We start from the raw sequence: 19,490 nt of genomic DNA on the forward strand, positions 1-19,490 counted from the left end.
AATATTGAGGCTAGTGAATGCTGCCTTAGCCCAGGATGTCAGCAGCCACAGTCAGAAGATGATTCTGGAAGACATCCAAAAATAAACACTGAGAAAGAGAAGCAACTGGGGTTTTCTGTTTGTTTGTTTAGCATTAGTACTATTTTTTTAAAACAAAAGAGTCAGTAATTGAGAGGAACAAAATCTCATGCTGATTATTAAATCCTCTGGGCCTGCTGAAGTATGGAGATTTTTCCAGTAGATGTTTTTCACATTTGCCTATATTTCCATGAGGCATGTGAGAAACCAAAGTCTCACTTAAAAATAACAGCTAGTAAGAAATTCCATAGATGAAAAGAAGAAAACAGTTTGGTTCACGGAAGAGCTCATAAAAAGGACCCAGGAACTAGTAACAATGAGAAAAGAGCAGTGCAATAAGAGGACTTTACACCTGCACAGATGCACATGAAGAATGGAATTACATTCACTTAACAGCAAAAGAACTTTTCTCAATCCCCTACTCAACCTATTCTTGCTGACAGAAATGCCACAGAAACATTGCATTTCAGATGCAGAAAATTATGCTGATAATGTCCTTTAAGATCAGATCATAGAGGGTTGTATAGTGCTAGCTTTATGAAGAGTTCTCATTTTCCCATGAAAAATTACAAATGCAAACTGACCAAGCTTTGATGTGACTTCAGGGGCTTTGAACAAAGTTCTGATATCTGTAAACCCCTGCTGCACCATCTCTAATACTAAACAGAAATTCTTCCCATCCCATCATATGACAAAAGTATTGCTACATGATGCTTTCTGGCATGCAAGGCTGTATAATTTCCTGGTTATCACCATCAAAGAAAACAAGGAGGAAGAAAGGCCTTGAGTAACCTGAATTGTATTCTACTTCAAAAGAAAAACAAAATGGTTCTAAGTCAAATAATTTAATCATCTATTCCTCCATTTAAATTTGTCATAAGGTGAATGTGAAGCCATAGCAAAGATTCCATTTTGATCCTGAAAGATTTTATCTTCTGGTGATTCTTCTGTAAGAGCAGATAACTGTATAAAGTTATCTAGGCATCAGTATGTAAGACTTGCTACGTGGATTATCAACATGTATCCGAGAACACGTCAAAACAGACTGAATTTTTATCCTCAGTAGTACAAAAGCCACCAATGAAAAGTTAGTATTAGCCAGCTTGTACCACAGAGTTACCATGGTTATTTCTTTTGCAAGAGGAAACTGGTATTGCTGGCCACAGGCTTTAGCTGTAGCTATTAATGCTAACCATTTCAGTGCTAATACAGAAATCAGGGTTTTCCCACTACTGGCAGAAGACCTAAGGTTGTGGCAGTTCAGCATTGTGTATCTCAAAAAGCAGCTTTTCATTCCTGGTGTGTCTTTAAATCTTTAATTTTTCAAAAGCTTCAGATGGTACTGATGTGCCTTCTAGAGGTCCTGTAATAAAGTCAGTAAATGCAGTAGCACTTTCTTCTGATTTTGTTTGGTCTTGGATTCAGAGACCCAGAAAAAGGACTATGGAAGCTGTTGCAAATAATTGTCATCCCAAATTTCTCCATCTGGTTTTGTAGACGTTTGTAAACAAACAGTCATTTTGACAAAATTTGACCGAACTGAATAGGGAATGGAAGTCCTCAGCTTAAACCAATTTGCGAAGTTACCCAGAACTGATGCAAGACTCAGTACAGCTAACTGGTTTGGAATATCTGTAGAATGGATGGTCTCTGATACAAAGAGTCATCACAGCTGCTGTGGAACATCTACAGGGACAACATAATTTTTTGTTATTTCTGCATTTTTTTTCTTTCAGCTGTGCAAAATAATTTCCATAAAATTCTATTTCACTTTAATTTTTACTAAAATCTGCAGGATTTTCTCATCTGGGAACTTTTAGCTGAATTAACTGAGACCTATCTCCCAGGCTCTGAGTACATAAGATTGAACTTCCTACTAAGTGGCTAGGGACATGTTTTATTCCGGCAATGCTCACTCCAATTTAGTTTATTGTTTACTTTGCCCTATCTCCTGTCACTGGGAAGCTCTTCCCAACAAATAAGGAGTGCTACAACAGCCTTTGAAAATATCCTGTTGAATTTTATTGTATAAAATGTGACCAGGCATGTTACTGTTAGCCAGCGAAGTTATTTTCTCCCACAGTGAACACTTCAGGTATAATAATACATCACAGTCACTGCAGTATAGCGTAGATCTAGGCAAGCTAACTTTAAACAAACTCAAGTTCCAGCAGCAGTCTCGCTGCAGGATTATGGAGATCAGTAATTTGCTTTTTGGGTGGATTTTCAGCTGTCCTGGTTTCAGCTGGGATAGAGTTAACTGTCTTCCTAGTAGCTGGTACAGTGCTATGTTTTGAGTTCAGTATGAGAAGAATGTTGATAACGCTGATGTTTTCAGTTGTTGCTCAGTAGTGTTTAGACTATAGTCAAGGATTTTTCAGCTTCTCATGCCCAACCAGGGCACCTGACCCAAACTGGCCAACGGTGTATTCCATACCATGGGACGTCCCATCTAGTTTAGGAACTGGGAAGGGGGGGCGGGGAATCGCCGCTCGGGGACTGGCTGGGTGTCGGTCGGCGGGTGGTGAGCGATTGCCCTGCGCATCATTTGTACATTTCAATCCTTTTATTACTACTGTTGTCATTTTATTAGTGTTATCATTATCATTATTAGTTTCTTCTTTTCTGTTCTATTAAACCGTTCTTATCTCAACCCACGAGTTTTACTTTTCCCGATTTTCTCCCCCATCCCACTGGATGGGGGGGCAGTGAGTGAGCGGCTGCGTGGTGCTTAGCTGCTGGCTGGGGTTAAACCACGACATCAGCTTATGCTGATATGTATTATAGTAGCTACACTGCTGGAAATCATGCAGACTACTGCTGGCATGAATGATAGAAGAGGATGTGAAAGTCTTGTTGATTAAAAATCAAAGTCTGCAAATACAGTTCTGTCCCTGCAGGATAATTTTATAAGCCTGAATAAAACCTCTACAAGACCAGGACAGCAAAGTAAGGTTAAAACCACTTAGTCTGTCTTCTCAAGTGGCTATGTTCCCATCTTTAAAATGAGACAAAAGTTGAGTTTCCCTCTTCCTGTTACCATTCTTTGGCTTAATGTCATTTTTCTTTAGGTGCCAGCAAAGTGAAAAAAAAAAAATTATCTTCTTAGGAAGCAAAATTATATTATATTTTTAAGTCAACTGAAGTAAGAACCAACTAAAAAGGGCACTAGCTGCCTGTAGAGTACTGTAGAGCTGGAGCAGCTTTCACAGTTAGACCTGTAATCTTAATGCGCAAAAAATTGCAGCATGAAACAATCCAGATAAAATTCAGAGCACAGCCGTCAGCACTGAAGTCATCAGTCATCATCTACTGGGACATACTCTAGGTAACCTGCTACTTTTAGAGGCAGGAGTCAGCTATTGCAAGAAAGTAGCAAAAATAAAGCTCTCTGATAATTAGAAGAAATCTCTCCTTGTAATGTGAATCAGGCTTCACTAAATGGGATAACTGGTACAGATCGAGATGAAAGGTTACAGAACAAGTAGCAGCACTGGGAGATTACCTGTGTTGCCAGCAAGAATACAGTTAGGAAAGCTGTGTTGAGATGTGATGTGGATAGGTGTGGATATTGACTCAGTAATTGTTGGAGGGAGGGGTTTTTTCCACCCTTTTGAGGACTGAAAATAAGAGAACAATTCCATCATCAAAACTGCTTTTTGTCTTCTTGGTGTATGTATGTCTATCTTATGTCACCTGAATGGAAAATAACAAAGTACATGGTTTCTAATCTAAGGGGAGTTTTTCCGACTGACTTTAAAGAAAGCTGGACCACTATGGTAACATACAGCTTGTTCTTTCTGCCCACCCCTTACATACTTTCAATACAGCCAGCCTGGATGAAGGCTTTTGTTAGGAACTGCATGACTACTGTAGATATACATTGCTCTATAATCCCACCTACCTAGTTGGTCTGGGGGTAAAGCTCATGGAAAAAAGTGTGTAGCACTCAGGAGCTCACTGGTTACTTTAGGGATTAGGCCATAAACTCACATGTATCAAAGTATAAGCAGATACTAATTACTTCAGTCTTTTCTCTCCCTTAGTCTTGGTTTTCTTCAGTCCAGAGTACTACCTTAAGCTTTTCCAGTGGTCATTCCCTTTCATAGCTGTTTTAAACCCCTTTCTTTCCTACTAGTTTTGTCTTGGGTGACCAATAAATATACAGGATAATTCTGTAGGCATAGTAGGAGAATGACAAGAAATCAAACATACATATCTTTGCTTCATTGCTACAGGACTCAACTTTCAAAAAAGTTCACTTGGTATCTGCCTGTTAGAGAATTAAAGACACAAAATATTATGCTGAAGTAACTTAAAAGCCACCTTTTTGTTAGACTGGAACAGTGCTTTCATCAGCAAGTGTTTGAGTGGACTGTCATTTTTCTTATGATATTCTCCAAGCTTTACAGAGAATAAGCTTTATCTCAGATATGTCTTGTGTATTGCCACAAAGATTTCACACTTTTCATGTACCTGTTATCTGAATAAGTTTTCTGTATAGCTGAGCTCAGACCAGTTAGTCACCTTTGATTCAATTTCTCTGCTGGTGCGAACGTAACTCACAGCTGGAGATCACAGATCAGGCCTATTGTTATTTCAGATTTGTTTATAGTAAGTTTTAAAAATAAGGCTTTGGGTTTCGCTGTGCTTAGTATTCTCTAGAATGCAGGCATATGTTCTCCATGGCCTAAAATGCTACCACATGATTTACTTTTGTCCCAATTACATAATTACTTTAGTAACAGGAACAGACCCTCTTGAGTTTCCTACATCTCCTAATTACCTGGTTGCAGGCAAGATTCCAACGGCTAAATAATATCCATCTGAGGTTTTTCTCATTACTGTCTTTACACCACATTCTACAAGATCTAGTGAAGTTCACTGGAATCTGTACTGATATAAATGAGGCGAGAATTTGGACCAGTTTAATTTTTAAAACTATTTTGCGTGAAAAAAAAAAAAATAGCACATACTACAAAGTTGTCTTTAAAAGCTTAGAATGCCACTGAAACAACAACAACAAAAACAAAGAAGTTTGCATCTGCACAAATTTTTTATCATCATCAACGTGACCGTGAATTTTTAGCAGGTTTATTCTCCTCATTACTCCCTCCCTCTTCAGTTAAAACCTTTTACTGAAAGATCTTAACAAAGATCTAAAAATGACCATTTCTGTTGGAACACATGCTTTTTTTAATGTATCAGAAACCTGCAGTGCTAGTAAAGGGAGCCTAAAAATAGTCTTTTTGCTATATTAATATGGTCCTTTTACTGTTTTCTTATAACTTTTTTAAGTACCACAGACTTTCCTTTCATGGAGGGGATGTGTTTACACAAGATGAAAGTACTCACCTTCTGGATGCCTTAAAAAGCCTCTGACCTCATTAAAGTTGTCTTAGCTCATGCTGGATCAAAACTGAAAAAAATAAAATAAATTAAATAAATATCCACAGAAGACAGTGGTATGAGAAGAGGCCTAACCATTAATCTCTGCACATGTAGGTTAACATAAAAGCACACTGACTGGTTAAAGGGTTTGTTTACTATTCTAAGTCTGTTATAGAAGTATATAAGGCTAGTTGTACATTGTTATTACAGTAAGAAAGTTCACTAGATAAGAAATATTCCTCACTAAAGTAAATGAGAGGTTGACTGTGGGAAAAACTGGGTTGTATGGAATGGAGCTCACAGTTAAGCTTTATTTCAGACAGACATTTTTGAGCCCACAGTTGGCAGTGATTCATGCTGCAGAACAATGACCTTATTTGTAACATCAGTATTTTGGGAAGGCTAGGCTGAGAGATAGTAAATTGTCTTCTTTTCCATTACAAAAATAAAACTGTAAGCCTTCCATCAGTTTAGCAATTATAAACTTAATCGTTAACAGTTAAGTACAACTTTTTAAACATGCACACCACAGTTTTCTTCTGATATTGTTTTTCCCCAAAAAGCAAGATGAGAAAAATATCATCATTAACACCTTGCACTGGTCTTGTACTACTTGGATCTCAAACAAAGGAAGTTCTTTGCAGCTTTGTCAATTATTTATTGCAAGCATGCCAAAAAATCTGAAAAGAATCAAAAGCTGTGCATATACTTTATGGCTTCTTACCACATACTCTTTCATGTTACTGTACTCAGCTAGGTGGGCTTCATCTGTGCTAGCACATTCTAGCCTCTGAGCTTACTGCACAGCAGATTTATTGGGTTTAGCAGAAGGTGAGATCCAGCCAGTTAGACAGATGGGCAATCTTAACTGTAAGGAAGTGCAGGGTTTTAGTGAGTGACTTTCAGCTCCTCCCAGTTTCCAGCTTCCCTCTCCTACCTCTTGCTCTGGCACTACTCCTCTCTTTCAGCTCTCTCTTAACCTAAATCCATTCCAGGTGCTGCTAGCAGCTATTCAGCATGATACCATAAACTGCAGGCTTCATTTCTGGGTACCAATATAAGTAACAGCTCAGACATAATTGTCCCCACCCTCCACTTGGCACCTTCCTCAGAAGGTCATCTCCTTTGGTACCTTTCTCATCCATCCTGATAAACAGCATTAGGTTCACCACCTTATAGCTCCCACTCTTGATATCAGTTACAGAAACCTGTCATTACTCACTAACAGTCAGAACTTTTTTTTTTTTACTTCACAAATAAGGAAACTATACTTTCTCCAATTCTTTTAAGCCTAAAGTCAGATTAGTAATAATTTGCAAAGTCTCAAAAGGAGTGGAAACATACTGAATTATTTTAGGGAAAGGCTAAGGCCTTGAAATCCTATAATCTTGGAAATGTTTATGCATCAGAGAAAAATGTCTATTATAGTAACAATTTGATTTAGTAAAGAAAGAGTGTGCATTAATAATGTGTAGTATAATAATAAAAATGACCTTTTTTAATGGAATGACAAAATATTTGAATTAGAAAACCTCTCATTTTCACCTTATTGACAGTGAAAGTCAGAAGTATCTCAACTGAAATTAACCTGTGTCTCCTTCTGATGGCCTTCCAGTTTTACTGTGCTGTGAAATTTCATGGTTAATTTATGACTCAGAAGAGTAGAACGGAAGTACAAGGATAAGTGCAGAATCCAGGAGAAGTTTACACTAGTTTACAGGACAGAATGGTCACCGCCAGTACACAGCTTGAATAACTGCAGTGGGGAATCTACAGAAATACTATTCCAGTGAATTAATTTTTTAAAGAAATGCTCACTTTCTGTTCATACTGACTTGTATGAAGGTCTCTTTAAATTGTCTTGTTTTCCTTGGGCTCGGAAAAACAGTTCCAAGTTACCAGAGAAGACATCTATGTTGAGTATCTAAGAGTAAGTCCAAAGCAACCACCCAATTTCATTTCTCCCCAGATGTCAGAGTTAGAGCCTGCATTAGAAACTGAAATCAGTACTAAGCCAAGATCTGAATTCCACTTTCATTTTTGTAAGGAGTTCTGCTGTTTGCAGTGCACATTGGTTTCCTAGGAAGCTCTTACCAGTATGCAGAATTGAACTCCACAAAGACTGGCAGTAACAGAAGCATCACACTTAAACAGCTGTGTTGTTCTCTCATGTTCATTTTACATTTTTTTAAAATCTAAACCAACATCCTTTATCAAGAAATCATGTTTATTGGCTAACTATCCTCTATGTAGAAAGTTACAAAAGCACCAGCAGTTTGGACTTTAATTGACTGTCCTTAAAGGGACTGTTTTCTATTTTGTAAGAAATCATGTTTGAATCTCCCAATTCATGGAATTATGTCCAGAAACTTGAAATCAAATTTCACCACGGATTATTTCTACACTAAAAGAGCATCATCTGAAATTTAACATAATTTAGACAGAACTTTGTAAGAATAAAACTAGATGTGTAATCTGGCTTGGTTTATTGTTACACGGATTCCATTTTCTTCCACTTAAATCCAAAAGGAGACGAGCCAACAAAGTAAATGGAGCTGGTCTGTTGATGTCTTTATTTCATAAATCATAGTAGGTTTTTTTCTAGTTCAGGTAAACCCTCCTTGTTACTATCTGTGCACTGATTTACTTAGGTGGGCGGCCTTAACTTATGAAGCCTCTTGGCTGGTGATCTTAATAGTCCATCTGAAAGCTAGGACTTAAGCCATGTGCCAAGAGCAGAAAGAACTACTTAACAGAAAGCCTTTAATGTTGATCAGGCCATAGGGGTTTGCTTCTTAGGTCCATCGCAGAAGTCCTCAGGACCTGTGAATGACTTTTTACCCTTTGCTTAACTTCTTTACCTGTAAACCAGGATTCTGCCCTACCTTCTGAGTTGCTCCATTGGGAAAGTAATTAAAAATGGCGAGATATCAGCACATCTTGGCAAGAAGGACAGTCTAACTACCAGCTGAAGCATAACAAAGTATCTCTTCTCAGTGTTGGTTTAATGTGGTTTTAGTAAAAGCCTACCTTTAATAACCTACTAAATTTGAGTAACAAACTTGAATCTGGCAGGAACGCAACCTTTGTATGCTATTTTTCAGCAGATGAAAATTAATCTGGTCAGATTCAGAGAGATACAAAATGTAAAAAGATCACTGTAGCCTAACTCTAGATCTGGAAAGGAGGCTATGTTTTGGAAATCTTGTCAGAGCTAGCAGGAAGGGTATTTTCTGCACACACAAGCAGATGAACCTTAGAGCGAGCTGTTGTGTGGCCTGGCTTATGACTGCAGAAGAGGGAACTGTTGTCCTTCTGGGAGATGATTGTTCCAATTTATGCAATCAATTTTGGATCAAATCAGCCCGTCTTCCTAAGGGCAGCAAGGACTCATGCCACTTTTTTTTTTTTTTTTATATTTCAGGTTCATGCTCAGCTATTTGTCATATGAATAAATTAGGAAAAAACAGGCTTAGATATCTTCTGTTATCCAAAGGTCAACCAAATTAATATCTGTAATGATCATATATTATGGTCTATAAATATGTCTAGAAATAGAATCCAATGACAGACTCCTAAAAATTATCTAATTACTCCATTTTGAATACACTAGGTTGTTGGTGTGGCTCAAGCAATCAATAAGAAATCTGGAATTGGTGGCACTTTCACTGAACAAGATGAAAAGGTATAAAAGCTGGACATTTATATCTCTTCTATTTTCACAGGGGAATGGGGGATGGGTAGTGATTACTTTGCATGCTGATCAGAAATTTTAAAGTTATTAAAAATTAAACACCTCTAAAAAAGTAAAGATTCCTGGTAATACTGCAGATTTCTTTCTTCATGAAGCCGTGAGATATGTGGATGTGAAATAGTTTAATTTCTGGATCAGCATGGTATCTCTCATACACCTCTGAAACACAGGCTTACTCTACTGAAATGCCTTGTAAAACAGTTTGATAACTTTTAATAGACATCCTTTTTTATTAATTGGTTTTAACTCTCCCATCATCCCCAACAAACATACTTTGAATGTAGAATTTGTGTAGTGATTCTTTTTTAGATTCTGTATCACTTCTCAATATAGCAATTGCAGGATGAGAAAAAGCTTTGGATAAATTATGAACAATGTATGAGACAATCAGTAGAGCAGACAGCATCTTGATTCCTAATTCTCACACTGCAGTTGCTTTCCAAACATTTCCAGGCTTCACATTCAGATTGGTATTGCAAAAAACAAGCTGCACGCAGGCTGGAGAAGTTGACTTAACCCTCAGCAATGAAAAATCGGAATTCACCCTTTCACTTTGAAAACTTTCCCTTTAAAACAAAATGCATACTGAGTATCTGCAGGATATCAGAATTAATCCCATTCTGAAAGGGGAAAAATTTCCGGGTTTGCTATGTTAGCAGAATTTTATTTCTGCTTTCCAAGAGATTGAATTCCCCCAAATAAGAGAGGCTGATTGTCTGCAGTCAGTTTTTGTAGATAAAATATGCATTCCTGTAAAATGAGTTGATTCCTCTGAGCTGCTTCTTATATCAATCCTACTTTTACCAGGATAAACTGTGAAGATCATTAGTTTAAAAAAGGGAGAAGAGATTCTTGAGGAAATAACAAATTATGAGTAATGGAAAAAAAACCCCCTTGAATGTGTGGTTGCCAAAAATATCTTAAAAATATCAATTAATACTTCAAAGTGAAAACAGAAAATTGCAGTAGCTTATCTTTGAATACAGTTAAGATGCTGTGAGACATCTTCATGAGGTGTTGATGTCCATTTGTCTTCAGGATTTTGCTGCGTATTTGGCATTTTGTGGAATTGTTCTTCACAACGCTCAATTGTATGAGACATCTTTGCTTGAGAACAGGCGTAATCAGGTACGATCAACAGGTTTGTCCCAAGAATACAGAAATTACGATGGTTAGCTAGTAATCAGTGCTTGCTCCTGATATTTCTCATATGGTAGTTATTCCTTGGCTATTTTTAATTACTGTAATTGAATGCTGTGTATCTCTGATAAAGTTCCAACTAACTGCACTGAGAAGTAGCTGGGCACATTCCAGCTTGGGCTGCGAGAAGTGGACTATCGAGGGGAAGAAGGTAAAGCTACATGTCAGAAAATTCATTCCATGACAATATACTCGATATTGCCTGAAGTTAGCCTGTGGATCACTGTACATATTACACAACCAGAGGTGTACATACTGCAGAAATTTCAGAGAGAATTATCCCTACAGAACAGTAGAAGTTATACAGATTGCTCTTTTATTCCACTACAACTATAAATAGTCACTAACCATATTTTCAGTAATGATCAGATGGAAAACTGGATTTCCTTCTGATTAATGTAACTGTATTCTGCAGCCATCTTTATAACTGATGGGTTATTAATACCATGGCCTTTACGGATGGATATGTCTGCCATATACAGTATGAAAAGGTTTTGGAGAAACAACTAGGCAGCAGTTTTAAAATTTTTCTGGTAGGTCTCAGTTTCCAAGTGATTATCAGTGTTTATAAATTGGTACAAATGTGGATAATCTTTTCAAATTGGCTCCATGCTTCTTGTGAGGAAAAAGGAATATAATATGAGCACATCTGAGCAGCTAAGTCCTTCAGCAGCAGCTCTGAAATACAGCAGACTGTATCTAAATGTTGTTTTCACCAAATGAGTTCATTAGGATCTGTTAAAATTGCAACAGATAATAATTGTGTTCAAAAGTCTTAAGAAGTGTAAATATCACTGTTTTTAGAGTGCACACATGAGCCATAGGAAACTATTAGGTTTCCTAAGGACAAATAACTGTGTGTGGTCTGGATTTCTCAGGTTTCATTTGATGAACTGTTAATGCCTAGATCTATTCTGTCTCTCTGACCAAAACCATCAGACAGCTAACTATGCTATTTATTTCTCAATCAAAAGTGCCAAACTGGCTATTATTTACTGCGACCTTGCAGTCTGTGTGAAAGCCCAAACTTAATTTTGGTCACAGATATACATGTTGACTTCCTTGATTCAGGGAAAAGGAGAAGAATCAAAGACAGTAGTAATGATAATTACTGCTTAAATCACAATTAGTCAAAACTTCACAAAATACCTTTTCCCCAGGTGCTTCTTGATCTTGCCAGCCTGATCTTTGAAGAGCAGCAGTCTTTGGAAGTAATTCTGAAGAAGATCGCTGCCACTATAATATCCTTCATGCAAGTGCAGAGGTGTACCATCTTCATAGTGGATGAAGACTGTACTGTGAGTATGTTTTTTGTCTAAAGGCCGAAGTGTTTGTTCCCTGGGAGCAGTGTGGGCTTCTCTCCATTCTGACACAAGTGTTTCAAACCCATAGTATATTTGGTCGCCTTTTTGTCCTCTGCCTTTTCTTTTACAGCATCTAGTCAGGTTAGGTGTTGACTTGGGAGGCTTCAGTCTTTGTGTAGGCCAGACTGCCATTTTAGGCAGCCATTTTGCATTACCTGTTGATAAACTATGGCTCTAAGCTATCTCCTATAGCATAGATCTTGAATATTGAACTCTTTTGTAACTCATTTTCTTGGCTACTGATGTAGGACAGAAAAAGGAGAAGGCTGGGAGAAAAACAAAGTGGCCTTTGCTTCCTGTGCGTGTATCTAAGCAAGGAGTATCTAAATAAGGTACCTAAACAGAATCATGGCCTGTCCCAAGACCCTGGCTCACTGAAGCAAAGCACAACTCCTTTCCAGTCTGCCCACCTGTATTTCCTTCCTATTGAAAATAGGCTGCAGAACAAGGAGCGGGATACTATGTTGCACGCCTCAGTCTTGTACTGGCATTGCTAGTTTTACCTTCACTACTCGTTACAGATATGCGTGTACTAAGATCTGGAAGTAAGGAAGCATTTCCAGGTTCTGTAGCACAGAAATAACACACAGCACTTGCGATCATCTGCCACAATCCCATCTCTCACTGTATTTAGAAGAGTCACTCCTGCACACAAGAATACAGAAGAGGAATTTACATAATTTTTGTATTCACAGATTCACACTGTCCTTGCAAGTTAGATAAATTCCAGCACCTAGTTTGCAGTCTGTAGTTTGAATCTTTAGTACAGAGAGAATCTAATTTCTCTCTACATTTAGGCTTCTCAACTGTTAAAAAAAGCTGCGTGAAAAGCAACACAGAGATCAGTCAATACATTTAAAAGGTTTTGATGTCCTCACCTGTCCAAGCAAAGCAGGTCTAGAATTGGATGAATGTTAAAATAAAGAAGACAGATAAATTTGGCACAGCTTGTAAATACTGGGATTTCTTCTCAGAGTGATCAGCAGAGAATCAAGACACTTCAATGGTATTTAAAATTGTATCAAAAGATATTTTTGTGGTAGGATCCTATACACTTACTGCTAGATGTGAAATGAAGTTAAATAATTTTACACTTGTCTTTATTACAGAATAGGTTTTGATAACTGCAACAAGCTTTTCATGAATACTGCTATTCTAACTTATGACAACCTGATACACCTATATATTAAAATATCCTCTCGGTATTCCAGGATTCATTTTCTAGTGTGTTTCACATGGAATCTGAGGAATTAGAAGATTCAGCTGAAAATCTGAAGAGGTAAAACAATAAATTCAAACTTTTGGTCATCCCAGGAGAACGCTGAAGAAAAGATGCTTTTAGTATTTTTTTTCTTAGTAACAGACCTTATTTCCACTGGGTACCATGTATTACTGCTATTTTTATAGAGCAGGTTTTGCCCTGAAATGTACATAGACAAACTCTATCGCTTTAAAAAAGGTCACACTGAGCAGAATAGGAGAGTAGAGCCTGATCTCTTCACTTTTGTCAGGTCTAAGTACATAGTTGCATCACAAGGCTAAGCTATGGAAATGTACAAAATGTGAGAAGTAAAAATTTAAGTTGGTGGGCTGCTCTAAAACTGATCTGCAAGAAATCTGTGTAGATGACTATGTTGTAGAGTAGACATATCCACATTAGTAGATACTAATACTATTTATGATTTTAATCAATTATTTTAATCATTATTCTTTTTTCATAGATAGGGAAGCTGACTCAAAGAACATGACTGACTACATCAAGAATAAATTCCTAAAGTTCTAACTTTCAGTCACCTTTGAGAAACCATTAAGAAGTTCATCTGGGAGGAAGGGAAAGATGTAGAAATAGCTGAATTGAAATATCCAGATTAAATAGTTTCCAAATTTAGTCTGAACCTCTGTATTGAAGTTTGAAAATTACTGTCTCCATTACCTTTCTCTGTCATCAAAAACAGTTGTTTCAAATAATGCCAAAAGAGTGAGACACAGTTGTATATAAAAGGCACTACTACAGATACAGTATGCAGAGAGAATATGGGGATTTCTGTACCCCTTTGATCTTTTTTTGCAGAGAACATTTATTATATTAAATTTAATTCCATGTATTAGAAAATTATGTCCAACGTGTGTGGCTTGAGCAACTGAAAACTGTTGAGCTGTATTTCAGACAATGTACAGCCAGAAAGTACAGAGGTACAACAGGCTAGTAAGATCACAGGGTGAAAAAGAAAGTTTCTGTTTACTTCCTCTTCTACACTATGGGAATGGTAAAGAGAATTTACCCTTCCTATGCATTATCCCTTTCATGGTTACCAGTTAATGGACTCAAAATGTAATTTACTGCTTGCATGGGCCATCAGTAAATTATCTCTCATAACTGATAGGGAAGAAATCTTGGAGGCTTAATTGCATATCTGAATCTTCTTTGTGAGACAGCACAATTATATACCAAGGACTGTACTATGAGTCAACTGTTGGAGTTAGAGCTTCTGCTATGCTTGAAGGGCACAATTTTGGGCAATAGCAGAAATATAATGACATGGATTAGATGGGAAGTATTACTTTACATAGTAAAATTTCAGGCTTATTATGTAATTGAGGACCCTGAAGAGTACCCCAAATCAGACTGGTTTTCAGAATTGTGGGGCGTTGCCTTTTATAAAACTAAGTTTATGAAATAATGAAAGAGTAATTCCCTTCCTCTCGCACTGTGAACATCCTTACACCAGAAGGATAACTAAAGTCAAGTCAAACGTCAGAGGGAAACTACAGGAGCTTGATGGGAATAGGTTTATTATTAGGACATATGTCCTCCTCCAAAGCAGGCAAAGGGTCCAAGAGAATTGAAATGCCTTAATTAAATACATCGTGGCTAAAAAAGTAGGATATGATTGATTCTGTAAAGACATTTTATGTCCTGATTTGGAATAAACAGTTCTATTTCAGTAACAGAATCCCCATGCAACTGATTGTGCCTTTACTTCTAGAACAAATTTGAAATGAACTTAGAAGCAGAAAATACACAAATGTTACCTGCTGCACTCTGTTTAAAGAATGTGTGAATTTCATCTAGTATTAATTTTTCAAGTGTGTCAGATCTCTGAATGGAGTTTGTTTTCAAAAAGTTCTGTTTATTTTAATATAAACCCAGCTGTTCATTCTTTATCCTTCATCTGCATAAACTGTACTGATTTGTTTATTTCTTAAGTTTGGTGTTCAGTGTTAACATTGTTGAATATTAAAGAAATGGTGGAACGTATATATCAATCCACTCTGCAGTTTTGTGATGACAGCTGGATTAGGATACAGGATTTTAACTCAACTCCATTATATATCTATTGGTTATATCCTTTCCTCATACAGGAAAGATATTACAATTACCTGCTTTGCATAATGAAATGATCCATTTTCATACTAAGCACATAATAATAATGTTGTATCCTTCAGGGACTATGATACAAACAAAATCAATTATATGTATGCTCAGTATGTCAAGAATACGATGGAGCCTCTTAACATCCCAGATGTCTGCAAAGACAGAAGATTTCCCTGGACAGTAAGTAAAATAAGCTTAGATTTGAAATTCAGAAATGGAGAATGTTTTTATGTTTACCTTTCAAACCTTTTTTTGTTTTCCCCTTATTATTGCTATTAATTTAACAGCCACAGTTAGAATTACGCAAACACAAAGGAAGGTACGTTTGCTCGATAAAATTCATTATCAGTGAAGAAAAGGTACAATACTCCACAGTGAGCCAGGTGGCTAGGAAAGGGATTTATCTCTACAGCCATTATTTAAAAAGCCTAACATTAATTTGTCGATAAATAGTGCGATGTGGAGAGCTTGCAATATGTTCTATGGAAAACACTGAAGCGAAGAACAGTTCGAGGTTTTCACAGTAATCCCTGATAGTTTACTGTGAGCGTTGGGAGGCTCTCAGAAGTTCCTTCCCTTTTATCCTCTCCTTTCCGTTCTTGTTCTGGCAAAGATTAATGTTATAGATGCTAGTTCTTTGCTGTTTTGGAGAAGGAACAACTTCACTTTTCTTTGGGAGCTTTTGCTTCACACTTCAAGTGTGAGCTTGTGGTATGGTGTACTACTGAACACACAGATACTGGAGAGTTAGGAGTGAAAGTCCCTTGGCAAGACTCAGATTACAGTCGTCATCAACAAAAAGCAAACTTGTAATTCTGTATTTTCCTGTCAATGCAGAAATTAGAAAGATGTCTGCTCTTCTTATTATATTTAAGCCTGTTGGCTAGAGGGGCTCAGAGAGAAGGTAATAAGAGGGAGAGGAGTTATTATGATCAGCAGATAGCTTTTTACCAAACTCTTTGTTCTGAGATGCACAACGAAAAGGTCAGAAAATACAGTGTTCAATGTGATTGTTCCAGTAAGTGGAAAGAAGGGGCAGGCTCATGGAGGGGGAGCTGTGTTGCATCTCTTTTTCTCTGTGCAAGGTTTCATGGATGTTCTGGAGTGGGTTTCTATGAAGGATGGAGCAACACAGGAATTGAGTGCTCACCACTTTGCTGTACAGGGCCCAAAGCTATCTTAACTGCAGGAGTAGAAGTAAAACCAGAATCAGACGGATATACTGTATTAAATCAATAAAGGTGATTATTTTGAAGTCATATTAAAATAAAATTAATACCCCGAGGGTGATCCAAACAACTGTTTGTCTGAAACAGGCCTTTCATTTCGTCAGTAGGGTTAGAATACTTTTGCATTTTTCCCTGAAATCTAGATGACTTACACCATATGCATGTAAAAGAAACTCATAAAAAGAAAATAGTAGTACTGCCAGAAGGAATTTTGGATAATGTTTTTCAACACACAGTGGCTGCATCTCCACCCCTGTGTAGGAGCAGTCTCAAGGCAGGGCTGTAGGCTAAATGTTTTGAAATCTGATGAACCCTGACATGAGGAAAATCCCAGGTGTACCTAGTGCCCTAGAAACCTTGGCTTGCCTCTTTCTTTAGTGGACATTCAACAGTATGCTTACTCACCTTATGAAAATAACTTTGTGCTTTCTAAATGCTTTGGTGGCCTCACGTACCTAGGTAGTGACATGAGGCAGAACAACAGCTTGGGTTTATTCGTGGAAGAGCCATGATGTTGCCTGCCTCAGGTTCAGGCCACTTACAAGGACAGTATAGAAGCTAAATGCTAAGCTTCAGCAGTCATCTGTACGTGTTCTTTCCTGAACCAACAAAGCGCAGTGGAGACAAAGTTCAAATAGTTACTAGACTCCTTAAAGGCATTTAAGCCTGTTTTTGCTTAATCTCCTTCCTGTTCCTTAATACTGGGTCAGGCATTTTTATTAAGCATTCTGCACTGTGGTCTTATCTCCAGTCTAGTCCAGTTTGACTTTCAATGCATCTGAACTTTATGATGAAACAGCAGGTTCTGCTCAGGGTAGCCATAAACCAATTTTCATGCAAGCCTGACTTTGCGTTTCTCTGCTGCCCTTGCTGGAGAGGTCTAGGGAGAGATGCTGATCCTTATAGCCTTTTTTACAGCTGATTTCACAGGTATGTCACAGTTCAGAAAACAGCAAATCCTAGTCTTCAGTTATTCCATATACACTCTTGATAATGGGCTACTATTAAGTAGTAGTATTTAAGTTCCTGGAGTCATGTAAAGTATCTGGCATGATGTAATCCTTTAATGTTTTCTTTAAAGAATCACATTTCCTATTGCCACTTGTAAGCATTATAGTGTTTGTGCATTTGCCTGCAAAGAAACTGTCTACAATCCTTGCACAGCACCAGAGAGCAGAGCAACAATAGTAAAAAAAAAAACCCAAATAACCTTTTGATCTGAAATATTAGTGTGTACCCATTTTTTTGTGTCGCATACAATTAGAGATTGGACCAAATGTACTTCTCAGCAACTGCTATGTTATTCCAGGAGCAGTCAGAGGAGAACTACGTCCTTTTCTCAACAGGTATTTGAAAAAGATGCATTGTCTTTTTGTTCCACCCTTCCACCCTTTCACCTCCCAAATAAATTCAGTTTCCTTCTCTTGGAGCATGAGACATGATAAAAGGTCTTTGGAAGACTGCTGAATGTTGACCGTGTTGGTGGTAGTTTTCCTACCTGTCATTCTTTGGATCATAACTTGGTCTCCACTAAGCCCCCTTTCATTGCGTTAGTGGATTAATCAAGGCATCTCAAACAAACCAAAAAAGTTTGCGAAAACTTTAGTGCCACAAAACGCACTGTTAGCTTAATGTCAGGTAGTTACTCTTGTTTTATGACACCTGTTCCTTACATTGCCACATTGCAAGTGAGGGGATATGTTGGAAAGGGGAGACGTCAGTTCATTTTATAGCTCATGTCCTGGTGAGAGTAAAAAGGTGTCCTAAAGCCCATCTGATCTCTTTTCAGCTGCACTAAGTGGAACACTTCGTCTTGGTGCAAAGTTATCATTTTCATGGAAGTGGTACCGTCTAATGAAAGAACCTGTTACAACATCAGCACATTTTTAGCACAATTACACAAGTCACTGTAAACTCCTGCTGAATGAAGATTATCATTACCTGTATTATTGTTCACCAAAGCTTGTGTCAGATACAGTGTTTATTATACTGTCCAGCCAAAGATGTGCAAACTATTTGAAGACGTGGTTGGTTTTTGAAAGAGTATGTAAGCAAAGAATAGTTGTAGACCCCAGCTCTACAGCTTTTTCACTTCAGCCACTTGAACATTATTCTTTAAAATTGTAACTATATTTTTTTGTTTGTTTAACAGAATGACAATGCAGAAAATGTAAGTCAACACATAAAGAGTTTGCTGTGTACACCAATAAAAAATGGGAAAAAGAATAAAGTGATAGGTAGGTATCTTTACAAAAAATATTTTTATACCTTTCATAGAAATATTTCTGTGCTCCATAGTAAAATCTCAGCAACATGGAATCTCAACCCAGGAGAAAAGACCATTAATTATCATGTTTTCAACTAGTAAGTCCACCGCAACCTTGACTGTAAATTGGTTACCTGGTAAGTTACCAAAGTACCTACAAGACCCTTGTGATACTTCACCATTTTTATAGCTTCTTTGCATTTGAAAATTTTCTGTAAATAAAATTATTTTCATTGCTTCCTGTTCAGAGAGTTAGTTACCCCTCTTGCTTGTGTAGATCTTTTACAAGCCAGTGAAAGGAAGAGAAGATGTAAATCAATAAATAAGCTCTTCAGGCCTGAGCTGTCTGTAGTGGTGGACTTTTAGGCAACAGTAGTGGCATGTGGAAAGGCAAGCTGAGCTGCACAGACATTGACAGTTTCCTCAAATGAGACTCAGCTACAGAGAGATTTGTACATTAGAAGAAAGCTAGCTGCTGTGCAATTTTGGTGCTACAAATTGCCCTTTGGAGGTGCCTGCTTCTATCTGTGGATTACACAGGGAGCCTACAGTCCTATCATAAGACACTAGTTTAAGTGTCTAAAGCTACCCAGTGTAACTATCTCTGCAGCATCTCCTTTGCTTTTTCAAGAACTACTGTTCTTCTATTTTAAAGAGTGGCCATAGTACCACTGGTTTCCTGGGGTAACATTTTCAGAAGTAATTAGACATCACATAGGTCCTCATAGGCCTAGATGCTTATGGAAACTTAGAAGCCTAGTTATCTCTAGTTCCCTAAAAATACTGAGGTGGCTGTGGTCTGGGTCCTCAAAAATTGATATACACCTAAATA

The 19,490-nt window shown here is 37.5% G+C and overlaps 1 protein-coding gene and 1 long non-coding RNA gene across 10 annotated transcripts in view; one reads left to right on the forward strand and one right to left on the reverse strand.

The window, feature by feature from the left end:
* Positions 1 to 19,490, reverse strand: part of LOC138689165 (uncharacterized) — a 190,407-nt gene that overhangs the window by 126,105 nt on the left and 44,812 nt on the right. The window contains exon 3 of the long non-coding RNA XR_011328023.1: positions 5,434 to 5,497. This is a non-coding gene — a long non-coding RNA (uncharacterized lncRNA). The remainder of the gene's footprint in view (positions 1 to 5,433; positions 5,498 to 19,490) is intronic.
* Positions 1 to 19,490, forward strand: part of PDE5A (phosphodiesterase 5A) — a 142,442-nt gene that overhangs the window by 92,175 nt on the left and 30,777 nt on the right. For all 9 annotated transcript variants that reach the window (XM_069801586.1, XM_069801673.1, XM_069801428.1 and 6 more), the window contains 6 exons: positions 9,083 to 9,154; positions 10,262 to 10,351; positions 11,584 to 11,721; positions 12,999 to 13,066; positions 15,235 to 15,343; positions 18,545 to 18,629. In XM_069801586.1, the coding sequence (XP_069657687.1) occupies positions 9,083 to 9,154; positions 10,262 to 10,351; positions 11,584 to 11,721; positions 12,999 to 13,066; positions 15,235 to 15,343; positions 18,545 to 18,629 (562 nt within the window). The remainder of the gene's footprint in view (positions 1 to 9,082; positions 9,155 to 10,261; positions 10,352 to 11,583; positions 11,722 to 12,998; positions 13,067 to 15,234; positions 15,344 to 18,544; positions 18,630 to 19,490) is intronic.

Source organism: Haliaeetus albicilla, chromosome 1, assembly GCF_947461875.1.
Source record: "Haliaeetus albicilla chromosome 1, bHalAlb1.1, whole genome shotgun sequence".
Classification (NCBI taxonomy): Eukaryota; Metazoa; Chordata; class Aves; order Accipitriformes; family Accipitridae; genus Haliaeetus; species Haliaeetus albicilla.